Below are 24,736 nucleotides of genomic sequence, written 5' to 3' on the forward strand. Positions count from 1 at the left end.
CCCCGGAACACATTTTGTAAAAGAAATAGAGGTGGCTTAGAATTAAGTGACTTAGTCAAGCAGAGCCAAGACTAAATGAAGGTTTTAAAACTATTGTTATACAATAGATGATTGGCACAAAAAGACTAATTATTTTTGTGAAAGCAAGTCATTTCTACTCTCCCTATTTTGGTAAAGAACTCAAGTTTTATTTCTTGTATGGACTTTTCTCCTTCTAGTTAAAATTAGATAAGGCAAATTCAGAATGATATAAATGTTTATAAGGGAACTTGCAAAACTTCAAATGACAAAAGTAATTTAAAAATTCTTGTTAAATACAACGTAGCTTGCAGTTACTAACAATCACGTAAGTGCTCACGTGACAGCACCTTGGCTAGGTTATTTATTAAAGAAAATAAAATAAACCATAATCAAACTGGACAAGAATAGATTTCAGAGCTCCTACTTTCTATGCCCATAACCAAAAAGTTTAGGAATATCTGCCAGCCAGCTGTTTTGAGACAGAGAGATACAAGCCTATATTGCTATACATTACCTAACAAATAAAACACTTGTTATCAGATAATGCCTGGCAGCAAAGTGACAATGAAATTAACTTTCCAAGGATTTCTTCACTTCCAAGGATTAGATGAAGATATAAGAGAGCAAACTCATGGTTTATGTCCATCAATTATTCTAGTCATGTATGTTACACTTAATTGGTAAAACTGGATTATTGCTTTGGCTGATTACATAGGTTTGTGAAGCAGTTCTCTTAAATTAAGTGAGTAATCTGTTACTACTTTCATTTGTAGTAAAAGACGTCACTGTATTGCTTATGACCTGCTTATCACAGACACTAAGTCACTTGGGAGAGGTAAAATGCTGACCTATATCTAATGACATACATGGCCAATGAAAAAAGAAAAAAAAAGTCTCCCTTACACCAGGGTTTGAATCTGGGCTCTATCACTCTTTGCTTGCCAGGCACACCATTCTATAGGTTAAATTATTCTGTGGACAAAGATGGGTGACGGACACGAGCAACTTCAAGTCAGTGCTGGGATGCAGGGCACTTGGATTGGAATGCCCCAGAAACCTACCAACCTGGTACCTAAATTCTGTGAGAAAAAAAATTAAACATGACAATACAAAATGCCTTTTCAAATTAAGTGATTTCTCAGGAGAAAATCAACCTGGGTAAAGGAATTACAGCTCTATAGGATTTTTAACAACAGATACTTAGCAAATAAAGGACAGCACCTTATATTTATTCCATCCAAGGAGAGAATGGTATATAATCTGAACTCTGTACTCTGCAAAGTAATTTGGAAACACTTTTAGCCATTTTTACCAGTACATAAAAGCCAGAGCACCAGGTCCTTGAAAAGCAAGTTAGCTTTTTAGAAGATTATCAGTGCACCAAAAGATGTGGCAGACAACTGAAATATCATCATGTCTTAAAATGTGAATGTTTTAGGGGCGCCTGGCTGGTTCAGTCAGAAGAGTGCATGACTCTTGATCTTGGGGTCATGAATTCAAGCCCCATGTTTGGGGGTAGAGATTACACACATATGTAAATAAACTTTTTTTTTTTGAGAGAGAGAGAGAGAGAGAGGGAGAGAGAGGGAGAGAGAGAGAGAGAGAGAGAAGAGCTTGAGTGGGGAAGAAGGGCAGAGGGAGTAAGAGAAAGAAGAGAAAGAATCTTAAGCAGGCTCCACATTCAGTATGGAGCCTGATGTGGGCTCCATCTCACGGCCACAAGATCATGACTTGAGCTGAAATCAAGTGGATGCTTAACCAACTGAGCCACCCAGATGCCCCTACTTTTGTGAAAAAGGGAAATGTTTTAACTATTCAAAACCTATATATTTTGTCTATGTGAAAACTTGAACTGTGGAAGTATGGCGAAAAATTATTAATCTGCCATGTTTCTTTTCCTGTTTATCAGTTTGAAAATGTTATTTTTACAAAGTACTCTTTAACATGCTTGAATTTCAGAGAGTATTACCGTTTCCTGCAAAACTTCACATTAAAACTTTAAAAGTCTCAAAAAAAAAAAACTCAAAACAAAACCTATATATTTTGGTTTTCTATATAATAAGGAGTACTCTAAGAATGTACCTTAGCAATAAAAATACTTATGAAGTAGTTTGGGGCGCCTGGGTGGCTCAGTTGATTGAGCCTCCAACTTCAGCTCAGGTCATGATCTCACAGCTCATGAGTTCGAGCCCCGCATTGGGCTCTGTGCTGACGGCTCGGAGCCTGGAGCCTGCTTTGGATTCTGTGTCTCCCTCTCTCTCTGCCCCTAACCCACTCAGAGTCTGTCTCTGTCTCTCTCAAAAATAAATAAGCATTAAAAAAAAATACTTATGAAGCTCCCTTTAAACATTCCCATTAAACTGGTATTTTTACCTTCGATTACAATGGTACTCTTTACATTTGTCACATTGATCTATGTGATGACAAGATATTTTTATTATAGGCTGGCGGTTTTAGGTATACCTATTGTTTTTGAGTGATTGTCTTTATCAGAAATCTAATTCATTCCATCTTTTATATCTATTGGCACAAAAGCAGATGAGGTTGAATCAATAGACCAGGATGATCTAAGTGTGAATGGTACTGTATCATTTCGTCTTAGGGCTCTCCGTTTAATAATAATACTTTCCCTGGCATTACCTGTATTTTTGTATATGAGTAACCTGACTTGGCCAAAAAACCCAAAACCTCAAGCCCCAAACACAATTAAATATGCTGTTCTCATTAGGAAGCTATCATTCTGTTAAGGTTACACACTATGTTGGCTAGTCCATTGCAGTACAGTTTTTAAGGTTCTATTGTATTCATCAAAGACAAAAAAATACAATGATGCTAGCTAGCTGCACTATTCTTTAATTCTGAATACACAAACACTAATCATGAGGGCACGTAGTTTGAATAATAGGTTGTTGAATCGCTTTATGGTATAAATGATGTCGAATTAGGCTCAGGTCCAGTACTTTCCATGTGAAAGAGTGGTTAACATTCAGTGACTTCACTTCAGCTGCTCCTCACTCAAATTTCACTTCTGTACCTCCCACTCCACTGAAATTACTCAGTTAAAGGTCACAGATAACTTCTTTTCAGGCCTTTATCATTCTTCTCAATGGATCACTACAATACCTTTCCCAGTGTTCTCTCTGCCATACACTCATAGCCCATCTTCTTTCCATCCCCACATTCTTTTTCTGAAATCCAAACCACTCCTGTGATTGAAAAATTTGGGAGACAAAAATCCAAACTTAACATGAGACCAGAGTTTACCAATGATTTGCCATTTGCCAGAATCAGAACCCTTCCCATCCTGTTCGAGTGATGGGACATCTGGATCATTTGTTCCATCTTGGATCACCCTCCTCCTCACATGGCTTGGCATTGTACTATTGTGATTCTCCTTCTACTTCTCTGGCTGGTCCTCTTGGTTTTCTCTGCCAGTCTCTCTTCGCTCTGGCATTTCTTGAAGTCCTGTGCTTATATCCCTTTTCCTGTAGACCTCAACATTTCCTTAATAATCACGTCTGCTCTCAAATTCATAGCCAAAAGGGCTCTAGATCTCTGTATTTATGGGAGCCTTTGGACCATCTTTACATGGACATTATCACATCAACAGCTTAAACTATGCTCAAAGCTGGCTCATATTCTTCCCTCCCAACTGGGACCTTCTATTTCTACCTGTGTTCCTGATTCTAGAATTCTCCCTGTTGATTAGCTTAATATCCCCAAATCATTTGACACCTTACCTCCCTTGACATTCAAGATTACCATCTGCTTTTGCTATGCCTTTTCCTTCCCATCCATTCTTTTATTTATGTTTATTTATTTTGAGAGAGCGTGTGCACATGAGCAGGGGGTAGGGGCAGAGAGAGGGAATCCAGAGCTGGCTCCGCTGGTCGGCTATCAGTGAGGAGCCCCATGTGGGGCTCAATCTCATGAACCACGAGAACACGACCTGAGCGGAAATCAAGAGTCGGACACTTAACCTACTGAGCCACCCTGGGACCCCTCCCTCCCATTCATTCTGAATCCCTTAGTATTCTTCTTAATTGTTCGGGGTCTCCTTTACTGTTTCTTCCAAACTGTCTACCTTTTTCCAATCCCATGATGCCAGAATAATCTTTTAAAAACATCTTTGAATATATCATGTCTCTGCTTAAATGGTTCCAGAATAAAGTCCAAGCTCTGATCACTTCTTGATCGGACCCTACCTTCTCAATCTCACATGCAACCATGTCTCTATGTTGGAGCCAGAAAGCCCACTCACAGTTTTCTAGACTGGCCCATTTCCGTGCCTCCTCTCACTTGTTTCCCTTGCCTAGAAGATCTGCTCTCAAAATTTATCACTACCTTTCCCCAGCAGCCTTCTTTCATTTAGCTGTAATCATTTCCTCCCTCCACTAGGTTCCATGCAGCATGTTACCTATTTATCTATCAACAATTTAGTTATTTTGTGTAGTTGTTTTATTTCCCCTGCCAGATTGTTAGCAAGATTTCAAGTAGTGTATTCATCTCTAGCCTCCTCCTTCCACCAGGGGGGTCTAGTAAAAATGCTGTGTTTATAAATGTTCTGAATCAAAAAGAATTTTTAAGGAATGAACGAGGAAGCCAAGATATATTAGAATGAAATAAGGAAAAATGAAATTAGGAAGAGTCCAGACTCCCGATTTTTACCAAATACTTTCCTCCCAAACCCCACAGTTCAGCGTTGCTACGTTTGTTACCTTTCCATCCAGGAAAGCTCTTTCTCTTCTTTCCTAATTTGTGATTTATTAATCAACCACAATGCTGCTCACAAAACAGAGGGTGGGAAGAATGAAAGAAAAAAAAAGTCAAGGTCTTAATTTCATAGATGTTAACTTGAAAGCGATGTGTAAAAACCTATTTCATTTGTGACACTGTGAGTTGGAGTTAGCACAAGACTCACGATTTCTGATCACTAGTATGAAGACATTTTTAAAAGATGAGAATAAATTAAAAGCTATGTGGGTCGTACTAGGTTCCCCAGTTTAAAAAAGAAAAAAGTTTGTTATGGAGTAGTAAAATTTAAATGACTGAGAAAATGAGACGTGTGGGATTAAAGTAATATGCATGTGTAACATCAGTAATCCCCTCTCCAACACCGGTCCTTGATTAATAAGGACTGGGTGTGACTGCCTTCAAATGAGGACAGAGAGTCTACACTGCTTAAAGAAAAAATCCTACTGCACCATATTGTAACATACACGAGGGACATTTTCGCGGGGTCACGAGGCTCTGTAACCTCACCAGCGCTGGAGTAAGGAACCCATCCTGGTCATTAGGAACTCTTTTCCATAAAGGACCGGGGTATCCCTCGAGTGCCGGAGCTTCACCTTGGGAGGACAGTCCCCAGGCGTAGCCTATGGAACCCTCAAAACGCGGAGCGCACTCGAAGTGGGAGCTCCGGCGAAGGCCCTCACAGGCCTCCCCTACAGCCTCTCCAGGCAGCGCAAGCATGCCGCCGCCCCTGACCCAGCACAACTCAGCGTCGCGGCCACCAGAGACCCGGGTCCAGCTCCCAATGAGCGGGGGCCAGCGACGGGCGTGAGCACGGACACCTGAGGGGGTGGAGAAGCGGGGCCACGCCGCGCTGCGGACGAGCCGCGTTTCTTCTCCTTCACCCGCCCACGTCCGCGCGTCAGAAGCTTCGCGGCGGGGGAGCTGCACCCGGCGCGAGGGCAGGAAGGCACCAGGCGGTCGGCACCTGCACTCGGGGTCGCCCGCCCCGCCCCCTTTCGCCCCCTCCGCGTCTCACGCCTGTCTCTTCCGCTGCCTCCCTCCGCCGCGGGCCGCAGCCCGACTCCGCCCCACTCGCGCGGCAGCCCGGATGGCTGTGACGTCACAAGACCACGCCCACTTACTATAAATACTGGCGTCTCCGGCACCGCCTTCCCACACTGTCTGGCTCTTCGCTTGGCTGCAGTGTTTCTTTTTTTTCCGCCTTCTTTGCTTCTTCTCATCCTTTCTCGTTCCTCCGCTCTGCAGTGTGACGAGGCCGAATCCTCTCCCCACCCAGTCCTCGCCATTCTTCTTTTACCTGCGCTGTTGTTCTATTTCTCCCCTTCGGCCGCCGCCGCCACTGCTGCACAGCTGGTGTCGGTGCCGCGCTTTTCCCCCCACGTCGTCCCCGCAGCCTATGGCCCAGGCCGCCTTGGGTATTTCTGCTCAAGGTAACCACATCCCTCTTTAAAAATTCCGCCGAAAAAGAGAAGACGCTTTACCCGACTCTTTGGGCCGTTATCTCACGTGAGTACTGACCCGAGGGGTGTGGGGGCGCGGGGCTGGCCTCGGGGAGCTGCCGGGTGCCTCCAGACTGGGCCCCGCCACTCGGCCGGCGGCCCCGCAGTGCCCCGCGGCCGGCTGCCTCGAATATGGCGGACGGCGGTGTGTGTGGCGGCGGTCGGTGTCTCCGCGGCGGCGGCGCGGCGGGCTGGGGTGGCGGGCGCGCCTCGGGGCCCTCAGGCGGCCGCCTGCCGCTCGGCGGAGCAGGGGGCCACCGCGGTTAAGGTGAGGGGGCGTGTGCGTGTGGGGGCGCTCGTGGGGGTCTCCGCCGGGGTTCGGCGTCGTTTCCCGGCGGCGTGCGGCCCCCACCCCTCTCCCGTGGTGCATTGCTGTTTCCGGGGAGGGGGCCGGGCCGCAGCCCTGAGGGGCCTTGGTCTGGCAGCCCCGGCCCGGAGGCGCGTTGCGACTTCGCCTCCGGGATCCCCGCGGGCGGCGCGAAGGGCTGCAACGGCCGGGGCCTTAGGTTATGAATGGAGCGGGGCGGGCCCGGCGGCGGCCTCCTGTGACAGCTGCCGGAGGAGGACGGGTTCTTGGGGGTGCGGGGAGTGCGGTCCCCCTCTGGTGGAGGAAAGTTGACGCCACTCGGGGCCCGGAGGCAGGGAAGCCCCGGTGTCAGGTAGCTAAGCGAGAGGCCCTTGGCCCCTTCTGGAAGCCTCGGGGCTGCTGCTCCGCCCCCTGCGGCTCTCCTGATTGGGCCAAGTTGCCTTCACTCACCCCAGTCACCTCCTGGAGCCTGAGGATTAGTCACCATGGCTTCGTTTTCCCGTCCGCGCCACGATTCCTGGGCAGTGAGAGGGAGAACGGTAGGCTTGGGTGGCTTATCAAGTACTATTTTGACTGCCAACGGGAATGATGGTGACGTGTTTTAACTCTTGCCCAAAATACATTCTGAGCGTTTGTTTTTTGGGCTACCCTGCCGGTTCGGAAACCTGAGGTCGGGTACACAATTTACAGCCCCATTGATGTTCAGACTTAACTGGATTTTGTGGTGGTGCCTTGGACCCGTTAAGGTGTTGACTGTCTTCGTGTTTCCACCTTTAAGCCCCACAGCTTGGGTGCAAACCTGAGGACCCTTAAGGAAGAGAGAAGTGCTGTGTGATCTGGCAGAAATAGGGCTAAGGATTGTCGGGCAAGGCCCTAATCTTTAATTTTTTGCAAATGTGAGAGTGCAGATGCTGGTCAAGAAGACAAAGAAGCCCTGAGGGGGTTTACATTTAGTAGAAAGGTAGGCTTCTAATGATTACAGGTGATGGAATATCAGTGCCTTCTCCTGCCACTCACGTTTAACTTAGTAAATTTTCAAACATAGAAGGCGAAAGAATTACATCTTCTCTAGATTTAACGTTTTGCTTTCTTTGCTATCCTACTATCCATTCATCAATTCATGTCGGTTTTTTCTCACGTGTTTCAAAGTCGGAGACATCAGAACACTTAACGCCTCCAACTTCAGTTCATGAGCATATATCATAGCCTAATACTGGTTATTTCTTAAAAAAAAAATCTTTGGATAAAATCCACATAACCTTAAAATGCACAGATCTTTAAGTATATCATTTGATGAGTTTTGACGAAAAATAGAGTTGTGCAATCCAGACCTATCAAGATGTAGAGCATTTGCCTTACCTCAGAAGTTCTCTTTTGCCCTTTCAAATGACAATCCCCCACTCTTCAGAGGCAACCAGGATTCTGATTTTTTTTTTAAACCACAGATTAGCTTTGTCTAAAATGGAATTATACTGTTTGCTTTCTTTTCTTTGAAAAACTTCTTTAATTCATGTTTTTGATAGTCATCGGAAGTGCATATATCAATAGATTGTTACTTTTATTTCTTAGTGGTAGCCGATTATGTGAATACTTTGATTTTGTAAAATAGACTATTTTGGAATAATTTTAGATTTACAGAAAAGTTGCAAAGATAGTATAGAGCTGCATACTTCTCACCCAGTTCACATTATTAGCATCTTACTGTGGTACGTTTGTCAAAACTAAGAAACTGACTTTGATTCATTACTATTAACTAAACTCTAGGCTTTATTTGAATTTCATCAGTTTTTAATGTCCTTTTTCTGTTACGGGATAATTCAGGGTACCATGTTACATTAGTTGTCATATCTTCCCCAGTTCTCTCTGATGTGTGACAGTTTCTTAACCTTGTTTTTCATGTCATTGATAGCATAGAGAAGTAGTGGCCAGATACCCAGTAGAATGTCGCCCAGTTTGGCTTTGTCTGCTACTTTTCTCATCATTAGACTGGAGTTTGGGGTTTTTGGAGAGGATACTACGTAGCGACTTTAAAAGTCATCGGTAAATGCAATGTATTTTGTTCAAATACTGATAATTTGGGGGTACTAGGCTTTGGGATAGTACTGTAAAAGTGATGGGAGGCTTGGTTTTTTTTGTGGTAGTGACCTATTGCTGACTTCAGTCAGGACTAGTTCTCTCTGTGCTGTTCACCTAGATGTAATGAGAGACATTGTCTTCAGTTAAGGAACTTGATTGCAGTGTTCATGAACCAAAGGATTTACACATACCATTCTAAATGAGAATAACTTATCTTTTCCTGTACCTCCTTTTCTCCACATTTTCATGTAACTCCTTTATGGTTTATCTTAACTGTACGAATATTTATCCTGTATGTAAATAGCTCTTTTACCCTATATGCCCCTTTTATTTTACCAAAATGTGCTTTTCATATTTTAGGGTTTTCATTTCCTACTAGTTTCTTTTGTTGTTGCTAGATGGAAATGTTGTAGAGATGATGAAAATTTTTGAATGTCTGAAGTTTACTATCCTTAATATTTTACATCACTGCTCTTGAGGTTGCATTAAGCAAAACAGTTGTGTGGATGTGGATACATGGGGGGGGGGGCGGGCAGATGAGAGTGTCTCACCCAGGATAATTATCCTATTCCTTATAAACTCTGTCTTTGCAGCATGAGTCAACTTTTAATTTATTTTTAAAATTATCTTGGTGTGGGAAGCCTCAAAATCTTTGTTTTTGAGTACATTATTTGGAATCTAATGTAAGGTTATAATCACCGTTGCATGTTGGTAAGGGTTCTTGACTCATCAAGAATATGTGAGCATATTTTTTTAGTAAATTAAAAGAACCACAAGGATGCTTCTGTTCTGGTGGAGATGAGAGATGCTTTATTTTTAATTTAAAAATTTTTTGAGATGCTTTAGATATACCTAGAGTACTTGTGAAATTTCTCTGATTCTTAACCTTATAATCTCTAGTTAGATCATTTTTCTGGTTTCCTTATCACCCTTTCTAACAAATGCTGTCCGGTTACATTACTTTAAAGTAGCAACCACTGAATTATGATTTCTAAGTATAGGTGTAGCGGTTTAGTTAAGAGGTGAGAAGTCCATCCAATCAAACCATAATAGGTAATAACCATTTCTAAAACTTAGCGTTTTGTAACATGCTAAGCACTTTAACATTTGTATGTTGTTCTAGCGATAGTAAAAAGACGCGAGGTAGGTTAGGTATGAGGAAGAGAAGTATAAACTTCCAAGTGACTTGCCTTAATGTATAAGGCAATTCTCAAATGTTATTTCACGTTCATAATGTATTAAGTCCTCGATCTTCTTTTTGGTATGTAGTAAGATTTTATACTTTAAGCAAAGAAGAACTTGCAATTTGGAGAGTAAAAGAAATGTTCTGGGTAGTTGCAGATTACAAATCATACTAGAACATCATACACATCAGGTAGACCAGAGTACTTGGGGAATTTTGCAGTTTTAGTCCACTGAGAAATTTGGGTTTTGAAGGATAAATAAAAGCAAAAAATGAAATTAGATGAAGGCTGGAAACTGAGTAGGTGGATAAAGCAACTTGGTAAGATGATACCAGTTCTGTGAACTTTGCACTATAAGAGCTTGGAAATTTTTACTACATAAAAAAGTACTTGGTAATATGGTAAATCCTTTGAAAACATTATTTGTGTAATGTGATTAATGAAACACTTTTAAAACTAAAACATACTCCCACAGTTAATCTATAAATCAATTTAACTTGCTTGAAAAGTGCAGTGTAACGTATTTTTTAATTTATGACTATTTACTACTACTTTTATTTTCTTCTTTAGGGCGAACTTTCTGACCGAGTATACAACTACCCAGAGGGCCTAGGAGAAGTGCTGTATAGAGAGCAGTTCGACTTCAACGCTGAGCCACCTTGGGAACCTAGCTGATGATAGGGGGGTTCCATCTCCTAACTTGTCCATGTAAGTATTTTCACATCTGTACTGGGGGTCTTGTAAAATTGAAGTAAAGGAGAGTTCTTGTTGCTCACTTTTTTTCTGAATTTGAAATTGTATTTACCTCTTAAAATGCAGTGATCTTTAATGTGCTTTTTAAAAGTTCTAAAATAGGGGCACCTGGGTGGCTCAGTCTGTTGGTTGAGTTCAACTCTTGATTTCAATTCAGATCATGATTCCAGGGTTGTGAGATCAAGCCCTGTGTCAGGCTCTGTCTGAGCTGAGCATGGAGCCTGCTTGAAATACTCTTTCTTCCTCCATCTCTCTCTCTCCCCTATGTGTGCTCGCTCTCTTCTTGTACACACGCGCGCTCTCTCTAAAAATAAAAAAATAAAGGCTTGACAGTTAAGGGTTTACTGGTTCAGTTTTATATGCATTGTTTACCAATCACTGAATCACTTAAAATTTATTTTGAATCGGGGCGCCTGGGTGGCGCAGTCGGTTAAGCGTCCGACTTCAGCCAGGTCACGATCTCACGGTCTGTGAGTTCGAGCCCCGCGTCAGGCTCTGGGCTGACGGCTCAGAGCCTGGAGCCTGTTTCCGATTCTGTGTCTCCCTCTCTCTCTGCCCCTCCCCCGTTCATGCTCTGTCTCTCTCTGTCCCAAAAATAAATAAACGTTGAAAAAAAAATTTATTTTGAATATATAACAAGTATTACTCTACTTAAGTACATACTGTAGACCAAGTTTTAGGAAATCTTACTAATCCAGGTTTTAATATAAGTTGTTGGAGAGTTTTGGGTGGGGTTTTTTTTTTTTTTGTAATTTAATGTGTAGGCAGTGGCTTATTCCATCATTCAACCATTTGGTAAATTTTCAAGTATTTGGGCTTAATCAGAAAAAAAGACATTTTTAAATAGAGTAAAAGATTCTGTTCATTCTACTCACTGAAGCTATACCTCACAGCATGGTGTAGGAGAGGTAAATATTAGTTCTTGTATAGTTATGAGCATTTTGCCAGGTATAAAGTGACTACTAGAGTTTATAATTGCTTTATAAGATGACTTTATGTAATACTCAGCTGGTGAGGAAAAATTGGTTGTTTTCAGAGGACTTACTGAGGGATGATATATGTACGTCTCCTAGCTTGCTATTTTCTGAACAGATTTTCTTGGATAATTTTTGCCAGTACTTGATTTTCTATGTATGGATTTGACTTTTGAATTGAATGTGCAAAATACAGTTCCACAGTAAACTGATGTTTAAATTTGAATTTGCTACTGGATTTGTATAGTTTATTTTAGGTTTCTTGCAATTGAAATTTGGGTTTTGAGGTTTTGGTTTTTTTTTTTTTTTTTAACATTTATTTATTTTTGAAAGAGCACTCGTGCAAGTAGGGGAGGGGCAGAGAGAGGAAGACCGAGGACCTGAAGCAGTCTCCATGTGGGGCTCAAACTCCCGAATGTGACCCAGAGCTGAAATCAAGAGTCCGACACTTAACTGACTGAGCCACTCAGGTGCCCCAAAGTTTGCATGTTTCTGAGTTGTGCAGACACTTGGCATAACAATTGACATTTTCAGGAAAGCATAGGTTATCAGTTTAGTGTTCCTGTAGTCTGATTTTGTTAAAAAGATCGTATCGAATAAAAATGTTTTCTCTAATTAAAATGTGTTTTCAACACATTTGTAAGGCTAAAGAGTGGGGGGAATAAGTTTAATAAAATTTCTTGAAAGTTCTGTTGACTTAGAAACCTGACTAGAGGGTTTCTCCTACTGGCTTTCTTTTTTTTAAAAAATTTTTTTAACGTTTATTTATTTTTGAGACAGAGAGAGACAGAGCATGAACGGGGGAGGGGCAGAGAGAGAGGGAGACACAGAATCCGAAGCAGGCTCCAGGCTCTGAGCCATCAGCCCAGAGCCCGACGCGGGGCTCGAACTCACGGACCGCGAGATCGTGACCTGGCTAAAGTCGGACGCTTAACCTACTGAGCCACCCAGGCGCCCCACTCCTACTGGCTTTCTTTTAGCTGTGTGAGTTTGAGCAAATTACTTATTTTTTTTTTAATGTTTTTATTTATTTTTGAGACAGAGAGACAGAGCATGAGCAGGGGAGAGGCAGAGAGAGAGGGAAACACAGAATCCGAAGCAGGCTCAGGCTCTGAGCTGTCAGCACAGAGCCCAATATGGGGCTCGAACCCACGGACTGTGAGATCATGACCTGAGCTGAAGTTGGATGCTTAACCGACTGAGCCATCCAGGCACCCCTAAATTACTTATTTTTAAAATCTAGCTGTAACTAGATTTCAGCTGTAACTAGAACAGTTCCTTTAGCCCTAAACTGATACAATGATTTTTTTTTTTTTTGAGTGTATTAACCACCCCTTGTTAATGAATGTAGTGTGGTCTTTGGGATTAACATCAACTACAACAGAAATGCAGAATCTCAGCCCCACCCAAACCTGACTCAATGCATTTTAACCAGGTGTCTTGTGTGCATATTAAAGAGAAGCACTATTGCTGCCATCTCAGGACCAAGTCAGTTATCTCTTAATTTTTGTTAGTCATCTGTCTGTTTCCAATATGTCTGATGTTTCTCCCTCATTGGCCTGGAGATTTAACTTTTCTGGGGTGGGGACTAGTTGATGTCATAGTCATGAATAGATTCTAAGATGGAAATTTGAGAACAAGCTTCATGATTTAAGGAATGTCATATTAAAACAGGCATTTAGTTGAACTCTGTAATGAAAACTTAACTTTGTATTATATTTAATATTTATAGTGAACTTGGGAAATCCATAGTTAACACCTCCTTTGCGGGTAGATGAGTACAGGTAGAATATATTAAAGATACTTATTCTGCAGGTTCTGGCAGCCAAAGTAACTGACTTTTACTTACTATGCCCAGGTACAATGTGTATTATGTTGAAGGAAACTTTAGTACTTGGTGCTTTGCTGCGAAGCTGCAGGTCCATAATCCCTTATGTGTATAATTCTGAAACTCAAAAGTTACTTAAAAAAATTTTTTTATGACCTTATAGTAACCTAAACTGATTTGGGAACAAAAACTTGACCTGAATCTGAGCTGACTTGAGGCTCTTTTTATCTTATCCCAGGTAGTGCCAATATTCCTAAATTTTGTTGCAAGAATATTGTGATTACAGGGTGTTGACTTCGCCTCCTGGCCATTCTAAAATCTGAGAAATTTTAAATTCCGGAAGGATCACTGGCTCCAAAGGTTCTTGAGTAGAATTAATGAAAATGGCAAGAGAAAATTTTACATTCCAGAAAGGTCCTTAGATATCAACAGGAGTTTGTTATACTGGATATTTAAAATCCTATGGAGCAACAATACTGTTTGGAAAACGAGAAGTCATTAAAAGGGCTTAACACGCTGGCTTTTGTAGAAAATCCTTGCATTTGCATAGCATTGCAAAGCATATAGCTATGTGAACTCTATTTGAACATTGTAATACTTCAATAGTTCTGTGCAGGTGGTCTGAGCTCTAGGATTTCCCTCCAGAGTTAGGTTTCTAAATCAGGTAACCATGTGAATTTTGAGATAGTGTATTAAGTATTTAGGAACTTAGGTAGTTGCTTATATAAAAGCTTTTTCTTTGAAAACTTTTCTTTAGAATATATGTATGATGTAATATGTGAGCACTGTAAAGATATTTGACAGGTGTTTTAACACTAATAGTATCTAAAATTAATGAAGGGCCTCTAATTGTGGAAAAGCTTTTGCATGCCGTTAAAAAAAAATCCTTAGGGCTTTATGCTGGAGTGGATTTTCAGTGGGCTAGATTCTCAAGTTATTTTAGCCAGAGCTCCATTTTATAATTAATAAGCCTGATGGAAAAATCTGAAGTAGGCCTTTCCAGAAAACTAAATTCTCTTCTAACCAACTGCTTTTTATTAGCAGATCTGGTGATGAAGTCAGATTGAATTAATCATTCCCTTACACTTTTTAGTAAGTTGTATCTAAATCTAGAAAAAGGTTACAATTGATTTGTTTAAATGGGCTCTTAAAATTTGTCTGAAATATTTTGTGTGGTTGTCAGTTGACTATGTTCATGTAGGAACTTGATAAGAATCATTAGCATTTTATTTTGTTTTTTATGGAAAAAAATTTTTTCATGTTTATTTTTGAGAACGTATGAGTGGGGGAGGGGTAGAGAGAGAGGGGACCCAGAATTTGAAACTGGCTCCAGGCTCCTAGCTATCGGCACAGAGCCTGATGCAGGACTCGAACTCAAGAACCACAAGATTAATGACCTGAGCTGAAGCTGGAGGCTTAACCGACTGAGCCACCCAGGCACCCTGAATCATCAGCATTTTAAATATTCATGTTCTGTCTCCTGATTGGTAATATTTACATATGCCTTAATAGTACCCATCCCACCTAAATTAGAATTATTGTAACTAAGGGAAAAATGTTCTGTATGTATGTACTAGTATTGTTTCCTCGTGTTTTGCTGTTAATTGTCAGTAGTAAAGTCAGGTTTTTGACTTTGGAAAAAAATTTGGTTTTGGTAATTTACAGATTTTGTGATGAAAGCAAATTCAGCAGAACACTCATTAATGGTTGTTAGTGTCTTTGACAAAAAAGTCAAATAAAACTATCCTTGAAATACCAGTTTTTAAGGCATATGTATCCCCTGGCATACATAAAATAGTGTTTGATGGTTCTGCACTGCTTGTGTAAATTAGTGGAAAAGTATTCTGTACAAGAACAATGTGGAAATATGCTAATGGATTAAACAGCATTTGGGGAACATGGATTTTTTTCCTTTGAGCAAATTTAGAATCTTCTCTGGGAGGGCCAAAAAGATTGGAAAGCAATATAGACCAATTTTTAAAGGGCATAAAATGGTTCTTGCATTTATCACAAAAGACAGTTGAGCCAAGAGAATCAACAGTGGCTACAAGTCTGTGTGTTCCATTATATATACTCTTTTCACCTGGTGTTATTTCAGAGTTTTTGAGACTCTTAATCTAGCCCCCTGAAATTTTGATACTCTTAATTTCAAATAGGAGTAAATAAGTTATTTGTACCTTGCATGCTATAAAATCTAGGTAAATAGTAGGCTGTTTTAGGCTGACTGTCGTGCAGATAAGCCTAAAGAGGCTGTTGCAAGTGAAGTGCTCTCACATTGGTAAGGCGTAGGAAGACGGTATTTTTTGTCCTTCCCTTTCATTCCAGGGTCATCCATGTACACTTAAATGATTTATCACAAGCTAACTGAAGCAAAGATTTACCCATCCTTTAATCTAATGAATAATGTGAAGAACATTATGAAAGAATTAGAAAATATTTGTACTGCGTTACAAGGATTACACTGATGATGTTCAGCCTACCTCAGCCATATTCAGCCACTATGAGATCAGAGCTTAAATGCCTAGAACTAACTGACTTGGAGAAGGACCCAAGATAACAAATTCTTATTGAATGTTCCTCTCCAAACTTTTTTTTTTTTTTTGCCTTTTCTTCATTATCTTATGTAAGCATGCATTTTAAATCTCTCTTCAGAATTTGCTGTGGAGTTTGTTACTTTGTTACTTTTTGTGCCCTTACAGTCTAGCTTTGTAAGCTTGTGAATTGATCTTTGTTACCTTGATCAAAGTTATTTGGGGGTGGTGAGCTTTAAAAGTTAAAACTAACTTTAAGATTCCATTCTCAGTTGCAGGTGCCACATTGTGAGTGCTGGCTACTGGCTATTATTTTGGGCAATGATAAAGAAAATTGCATGTAGCACAGAAAGTTCTATTGGACAGCATTGTTCTAGGGTATTGTTATTTTTGGTTTTTGGTTTTGTTCCCCATAGGAACTATTGAATTTTATTCAGCAGTCTGTATGTAGCATGGGAAAACTGACATTCCTGAATTTAAGGTTCTGCAGTTTACCACCTATACTAGATTATTTATTTGTATATATTAACCAACATTATAGGTGCATATTTTAGGTTTTCTTCTTTTCTCATTGATGTGAACTGTTAGGGATTATAAGTCAGACTAATTTTAAACCTCTTCTTAAACTATTTGTATTTAGTATATCCATTATTTTAAATTTACATCCAAGTTAGCATATAGTGCTGTAATGATTTCAGGAGTAGTTCCGGTGATTCATCCTCTGTGTATAACACCCAGTGCTCATCCCAAGTGTCCTCCCTTATGCCCCTTACCCATTTAAGCCCATCCCCCCACCCACAACCCCTCCAGCAACCCTCAGTTCTCTGTATTTAAGAGTCTCTTATGTTTTGTCCCCCTCCTTGTTTTTATATTACTTTGCTTCCTTCCTTTATGTTTGTCTGTTTTATATCTTAAATTCCTCACATGAGTAAAGTCATATGATATTTGTCTTTCTCTGACTAATTTCGCTTAGCATAATATCCTCTGGTTCCATCCACATAGTCGCAAATGGGGTATTAACGTGAGTAGTATTAGCTGTAATAATCTTAAAACATTGATTAATAAGCATAAAAATTACGCATTCTCTTCTTTCTCCTTTCATTTAATAAAAAATTTCCTTTAACTGTAGAGGCTTTTCAGTTTTATATTTTGAATTCTTTATCATGCTGTTAGGATGTAATTCCCTACTATGATTTTATGTGCTTATGTAGACAAATTAATATTAGGTTTATGTTGAATATGTGATTTTTCATCTGTTTCTTGGCTTTTTACTGCAAGGACCCTCTGATATCCTAAAGTGCTCCTAAATAAGTATAGTTCTAGGTTCTAGATGAACTTCAGTTCACCTACGTTCAACATGACCAAACATGTTATTTTAGGCATGACCAAAAGTAGGATGAAATGCTTTAGTACGTTCAACATGGACGATCTAACAAAAACCATCCCCAAATAATCATCAGTGAGGTATTTGCTATCCTAAATTCATGAAGAGCTCCCACAAGAAAAAGCAAAAAACAATGGGAAAATGAACAAAAGACTTGAAGACCTTTTTTCACCAAAAACTTAGCAGTTCCACTTCTAGTATGTAGCCCTAGACCAGTGCTACTTAAACTGCCAGCCGGCAAGCTAGACTCTTGCACTACAGTACAGTTTGCATAGCACTGCCCTTAGATACATAAGTAATAGAGGTTAGGTCATAAATAACATAAAGAATACAGCAAAAAATGGGAAGTAACCCATAGATCAGTTCAGATAAATAAATGGCATACCTACACAGAATACTACCCAGAAATGAAAATAAATGCACTTTGGTTATGTCTATCTGCATGGGTGAATTGAGACTAAAGTTGAGCAAAAGAAGGCAGTCATGGTAGAAGAATAATAGGGATGCTATTTATAGTTCAAAACCAGTAAAGCCAATGGTTTAGGGGCACATAGAACAATAAATATTAAATAACAAGGGAATGATGATCAGAAAAGCATGAACATGTTTATTCTATGGGAGATGCAACCACTGCCACCTGGGAAAGCTGTATAGGGCTTCTAGGGTATTCTCTTTCTTAACCTTGTATTTGTTGGAATAATTGTATTACACATGTGTTTTATATATGATAATTAAGGTTTCTTCTTGGAAAGATGACTGAGATCTGCTCTAAGGTAATCAAAATAGTAATTAAGTGCATTTATTTATAGAGTTATTCTGTACCTGTACTGCACCTGAAAAGCTTAGAAAGCATGAAGTTACTATGGTTGTAAATTTCCTGTTCATGTGGATTACAGTAGTTATCTTTAATGTCACTACATCTTAATTACCAAAAGGCCTTTAAGTATTTTACTTGAGTGAGGGTACATACACTTCTTCCAGAAAAAAATTAATCTTTACATTAGATAGTCAAGACAGATTTTTTAAAAGGCTAATCTTGTCAATTCCACATGTAAAAGTATATGGTATGAAAATCCTGTATTTTGTTTTCTCATTAAGACATATTTTAGAATTGTGAGACCTTTCACACGGTAGCCTTTACCTAGGCATTTCAAACTTAGCCCGTTGAGCTCATTTCCTTTAGGGTTTTTCTCCCCCACCCTTAAATATTTCCTGTTCATTTTTGCTCTTGTCTTTTAAAATAATTCTTCAGCAGTCACCTTTAATATTCTTTTTCTAGGGTTATTTAGGGTTTTCTTTTTTCTTTTTTTTCCCCTACCTTATCACCTGAAAAATAAGTTTAAGGGTGCCTGTTGTCATTACTGGCTTTCCACTTACTGTTGATAAAAGCATACTCTGTCCTGATTATCCTAAGTACTCTGTGTAGGTTATTGTTATTCTCCATCACTTATTTTTGGTCCAGTATGGCAAAAATCCATATTGCCTTTGCACAGTTTATTGGAACTTCCTACCATTTCCAGTATATAGCTTCCTGGCACTGTTTTTGGTGGTTTGAACCTACTCCAGGCCTCCCATCTATAGTGCCAAAGTCATCGGTTAGAATCCTCTTCTAATACTCTCCTGCCCAGTTATTTCTAAACGTATTCTGTGTGGTAAGTAACATTTCTACCAGCGGTAGGATACAGAGGTGACCTTGACAGCATTGTGTCTTTTTAAGCTGTTAGCTGAGTTTTAAGTCATCAATTGACTATGTAAAAAAAAAAAAAAAAGTGCTCTTTGGCTTCTTTACAGTAGTAGTTTCAAAATGTCTCAAGTTCTCATTTTTTTAATGAGTAAAAAGTCCTTTTAGAAAAGTGGTTGATATATTAAGGTTGGGTTTCCTGCTTACATGTCTCTGAAACCGTACTCTCAGCCTTTCAGCTCTCCCTGTTCTACTTCCAGGGAGGTCTTCACTTCAGAAATCCAAGACTCATATTCATCCAGCTTGGTGTCAAGTGGGCTGTTGCTGCCAGAATTATCTTGTGATTATTTGAGAGATGTATCAGTTTCTTCTGAAGTACAATCAACTATAGAAGCCTTTGTAGCAGGTGTGTAACAAGGCAAGTGCCCAGCTGCTGCAGCCACTTCTCTTGGCGCTACCCTCTCAATGGACATGAGGACTCAGCGGCCTCATGGAAGGCTCCAGGGAGCTGTGTGCAGTTCTTTGGAGCCTTTTGTTTCTTTGGCAGCTCTTCATTAAAAGATGTATTACCAGAAAACACCAAGGTGTAAATAAGGAATGTTAAACATTTTTTTTCTTCCCAGCTATGCTATCCAAGAGGAAATTCCTTACAAAAGTAGTGTTGTGATTACAGCCGTTGTGCTACTGTAATAAACAGTTTGCTTTCACCATATATTGATAAGGTGTTTGGTTGTGAACATGGCTTAAAGGCTTGAAGTAGAGAATACTTCCTAGTATCTGTTGATGAAAATAAACTTGAGAGCTTTTATGGAAAATGGATTTGCTCCAGTTGAAGAAAATCTAAGATCTATATAGGGTAGATTTTTTGAAGTTTAATGTAAATACTTCAATGTCTAGCAGCACCAGACCATAGTATATAGTGGGTCATAATGTGTTGGAGCCAGTAACTCAGTCCCGTTTTTGATTTATAAGCCATAAAAAATGGTGCAATGTCTGTTGGAAATTATACCTAGGATTGGAGCATTGGGGGGAATTTGGCATTACCTGGGTTTGAGTCCATTCTTAATGGAGAGGTGTCTGGAAATTCCCTGTGGTGTTTAAAATTAAGGTGGATTAACTTGGTGATCTGGCATACAATACAAACTCTGCTCACCCACAACACATACACACTTATTTTCATTCTGGGTCCATAGAACATACTGTATGTGTCATAGATTTTTGGTTTAATGTATTGTTACCAAGTAACTTCAAATGCTTTTTGGGAAACTAGCAAAGTATTTCTTTAGTGCTCTAAGGCAGAAATGTAGAACATAAACCTTTTTGAGGTAGTGGAGCTTTAAATATTTTTTGCTAACATGTTAAGAAAATTAGTCAAAGGCTTCTGGAGGTAGGATTATGAACTACTTTTAGGACTCTTTCAGTGAGAGAGGGGCACAATTATTAGAGGTAGGAAAGATCAGCCTACCCATAATCCCCTACTTCAGCCTTTTCAGTTGTTGGAAATACTGGGTTTCCAGGTGACATTTCATGTGAACAAAGGGTTTGTCGGCTTAAGATGTGTTAGAAAACCTCTCTTCTGAAGGCCTTTATCTTTTGCAGATTCTATAGCAGAATTAGTTTTTCCTGCATGTTAACTTTCAGCTTTTAACGGTAACTGACATTTGAGCTTTGCATTTACATGTGGGTCACTATTGTATCAAGTTTTGGGCTCCTTTTGAGAAGGTGAAAGATGGACTGGACCATCTTTTTCAACACACTTGGAAGTTGAAGGAGTTCTTTGCTGTCACAAGCCAACCCTAAGTTTAAGAACTCCCCATTCTTAAGAGTTGTGAAGTCCTTTGTCCCATCTGTTTGTGAGCACCTGTTCTGAGCTAGGAAATAGAGAGGTATCAAAACCTTCAGGGACCATATAAGAAGAGATAGAGCTCACTTATGCTCACTATCTTTTATATATAGGTTTTATTAGTGTCGGCCTAACAATTTTATTGCAGTGCTCAGTGTAAATAAGGAAATCAAATATTACATGTACTACATCTGTTTTAGTGGTTTAGGTGTGTTAGTCCCTTAATTCTTTCATTAAGTACAGCCAGTATAGCAAATGAATTTTATTTTTCCTTCTGAGTCCTTTTGTGAATCAACTAGGGATTGGTGAATGAACACTAGGGTTACTTTTGAAGTGAGAGTTCGATTTCAATGATAATAATACAGCCATTCCACAAGCATTGTATCCTTTAGAGCAGTCCAGTATTTTGGTTCATGTTATTCATTACTTGTCAACTGTTTTAGTTTTAAAATTATTTCACTTCTACAAAAGTCTGATCTATAGTGGCAGAAAGAGCTCAATGGTTACCTGAAGCAGATTTGGGGATTTACTGCAAAAGGGACACGAGGGAACTTACCTTTATGGTTAGTGGTTACACAGATAATATATGTTTGTCAAAATGGGTGCACGTCGTTTCATGTAAACTGTTGATATGATGGATAAAAAAGGAAAAATAATTTCAAATTTGGGGTTTGCCTGAGAATTAGACCAAAGATACAGAAGAACAGCAAGGTTAAAATCTAGAGACTAGTCATAGAGGCTAAAAGGCTATGAATAAGTGTAATAGGATGTTTTTATGCTGTATGTAAGTTGGAGATCCAAAAAAGCAATCCTGTATTTTCTAGGGGTGCTGGAGAGACTTTTTTCCTTTTAAACATAATTTGATCGTCAGCATCTCTGGAGCTAATTGTTTTGTGCCTCAGTGTCTTAACCTCTAAAATGTGGGCAGTACCATTATTACGGTTTTTTTTTTTTTTTTTTAAGGGTTAGAGATCTAATTGTATAGATAAAGTACTTACAACAGTGCTTGGCACACTGCCATAACATCTTTGCTGTTAAGAATGTAGGCATTCAGCAGGTAAGATGGATGTTTTTGTAAGTACTGAGGATCCTACTACTAGAGGAAAATCACCCTTTCTGTAAGGACTGCAGCTATAGGAAATTGAGGTACATATCATTGTGACTGTAAACGACTTTTGCATGTGGCAGCAGTTGCCTGTAGAGGTCCATAATTCCTAACTTAAAGTTCCCAGGTAAATAGTACATACAGACTTAGGAGTTTCATGAACTGAAAAATTAGACTGAAGATCTTTTTTTTTCATTATTAATAGAATTAAGTGAAAGCTGTTGGACCAAAAAGATTTTTGATGCTAAACTGAACTGAAGGTTTCTGCTGTACTCTTTCTTATACTTACCTTTGATCTTTTTTAAAAAGTAGCTTTTATTGTTTCTATTTCCCTTAGTGCATAGATGAATAGCCCCCTAAATTGTTACTGTAACTGGAGTTAGGTTGTTTAAAATAAATATGTATCCTCAGGCCTAAAATGTCTGCTTCCTGGGCACAGGTTTACATCATTGCTGGTATAACAACCTTTAGAGAGTGTCCAGGCTACAATGTGACTTTACTGCATAAGTATTAAGTCTAATGTAGATATGCCTAAGTTAATTACTTCGTTAAAATAAAAATATTCTTAACTTTTCTGTTTCTGCTGTTGCATGAAGGAGATTTGATGAGCTAAACTGAATGTAGTTGACTTCTTGGAGATGAAGATGTTTTAAAAGTTTAAAAAACTTATTTCATGGAATCTAATGTTATGGTTTACTGATGAGTTTGTTCTGGTGCATTCAAAAATGCACTTTGGGAACCATTGAAATGGAGTATACCTTAGGATGAGGGCCATCACAGAAAGTGAACACTGGCACATAGAATAGCATTGGGAGAATTAAGGACATGGGAAAGGCTGTGCAAGTTTTGAAATAGGTTGCCAATAGCTGGTCTGTGTCCATTCCTAATGTAACCAGAAGTCAGTACCAGACAATGAGTAGTATCCTGTCTGGAAGACTTGTTTTGCTAACGGACTTTTTGTTTATGTTAAATGCTTGCCTAAAGTAACCTTTAAGGACCAGTGAATTCAGCAAAGATAAACTTTTATGTCAGTATATGCTGCCCTGAGGGGAAAGATTTCTTTGCTAAGAGAAATGTTGGATTTAGTCAGCCTTTAGAGCTCTTAGTAAATGGTCTAGGATATACCAGGTGCCTAGCTTGTGCCTAGTTTTAAATTGTGATGGCATTTTTGTGTTACTGGCAATTGGCAACTTAATTTTAGCTCTATTCTGAATCAACACGTTTAAACAAGTGTTTGGGGTTTTTTTGTATTCATATGCTATACTTTTTCTTTTCTTTCTTTCTTTTTTTTTTTTTTTTTTTTACAGCAACCTTTTGAGGAAGTAGTTAAGATAATTAACTGAAGTTCAGAGAAGTTGACCTAGGATCAAATAGCTATTAAATGACATAGCCACGACCAGATCTTTCTGACTTCTATTTCTCTAAGTCAGCTTAACTCATAAGAGAATTACATTGCTAACCTGATGTAGCCAGTACCATTTGAGCTTGAGGTGAGACCTAGACAGTCTGTATCAAAGCTACAGATTGTCCACTAAAGTGACTCTCTACCACTTCTATCCATTTCTGTTACTTCATTTTTCCCCTCCTGTAGAATTTAGACCTTTATCTACAGTTACCTGCTAACACACTGGGAGGTGATTGGCAGTATATTGAAGCTTAGGCTAGTATTTTAATTTCTTGGCTGCAGATAATATTTCTCTAGCTTTCTTTACTTAAAATGAGGATGTGCTTTCACTGAAAATTGTGTTATGGAAGAACGATAAAACAAGAAATAATACAGGCTGGGTCTGCAACTCCACGTCAATAAGGTGACCATACTGGTGATAAATTGCACATATATGGATTATCTTAAACTATGTCATACTGAGCTTGGTTTTTAAATGTATAAAATACACATTCACTATAAAATGGGCATTAAAAGATAGTGAATGATCCAGTGTTTCTGCAAGTGTTAAGTGATACAGATTCCTCACTAATTTAGGCACTTAGCATGCTTTCATTGACATCCCCTACATTATAAGGTTAATAGTGAAATAATACAGACTTTGAAATAACTTCTATTTTGACAGTTTGTTGCATATTCTAAGGACCCAGACATAAGGCTTGGTGGCCCGTCTCTTGTTTTTCCTGGTTTATGACTTTCGGCTTTGTGGAATACGGCTGAGATGAAAGGATTTATTGACGATGCAAACTACTCCGTTGGCCTGTTGGATGAAGGAACAAACCTTGGGAATGTGATTGATAATTATGTTTATGAGCACACCCTGGTAAGTGTGCCGTTTCACATTTCTCAAATTCAGTGTTTACAAATTTTTGAATTCTAAAACCTTGCTCTATTTCTAAGATGTTAATCTGATAAAAGTACTTTTTCCAGATGTTCGCTTTTCCAGGTTGTCTGACACTCCCACTTCCCTTGCGTAGTGATGAGGTTTTCTTCGTAGCCCAGATTAAAACAAGTGGCTTTCTGGGGCGCCTGAGTGGCTTAGTCGGTTAAGCGTCCGACTTCCGCTCAGGTCATGATCGTTTGAGCCCGGCGTCGGGCTCTGGGCTGATAGCTCAGACCCTGGAGCCCGCTTCAGATTCTGTGCCTCCCTCTGTCTGCCCCTCCGCTGCTTGCACTCTGTCTCTCACATTGTCTCAAAATAAAACATTAAAAAAAATTTTTTTTTAAACAAGTGCCTTTCTAATTTAATCTTTCTCTGCTGTGCCCAGCTCTTGTATGGTCTATTTTCTTGATTATGTTCCTCCTAATCACTATGGCTTTTTACTCCGTTTTTCTCAACTATATGCTTGAG

At 39.5% G+C, this 24,736-nt stretch overlaps 1 protein-coding gene across 3 annotated transcripts in view; it reads left to right on the plus strand.

Annotated features, from left to right (window-relative positions):
• The first annotated feature begins 5,924 nt into the window (after window positions 1-5,924).
• The window catches only part of AZIN1 (antizyme inhibitor 1), a 31,687-nt gene continuing 12,875 nt past the window's right edge, over window positions 5,925-24,736 (plus strand). Inside the window, exons 1-4 of one of the 3 annotated variants that reach the window (XM_047088844.1) lie at window positions 5,925-6,282; window positions 10,413-10,550; window positions 19,254-19,399; window positions 24,011-24,208. In XM_047088844.1, coding sequence (XP_046944800.1) covers window positions 24,107-24,208 — 102 coding nt within the window. In that variant the 5' untranslated portion in view covers window positions 5,925-6,282; window positions 10,413-10,550; window positions 19,254-19,399; window positions 24,011-24,106. The remainder of the gene's footprint in view (window positions 6,283-10,412; window positions 10,551-19,253; window positions 19,400-24,010; window positions 24,209-24,736) is intronic. The other 2 variants (XM_047088843.1, XM_047088845.1) reach the window with 2 other exon arrangements.

This window comes from Lynx rufus, unplaced genomic scaffold (genome assembly GCF_022079265.1).
Source record: "Lynx rufus isolate CCGP_SWC_20201006 ecotype Redwood Valley unplaced genomic scaffold, mLynRuf1.p SCAF_26, whole genome shotgun sequence".
NCBI classification, from domain to species: domain Eukaryota; kingdom Metazoa; phylum Chordata; class Mammalia; order Carnivora; family Felidae; genus Lynx; species Lynx rufus.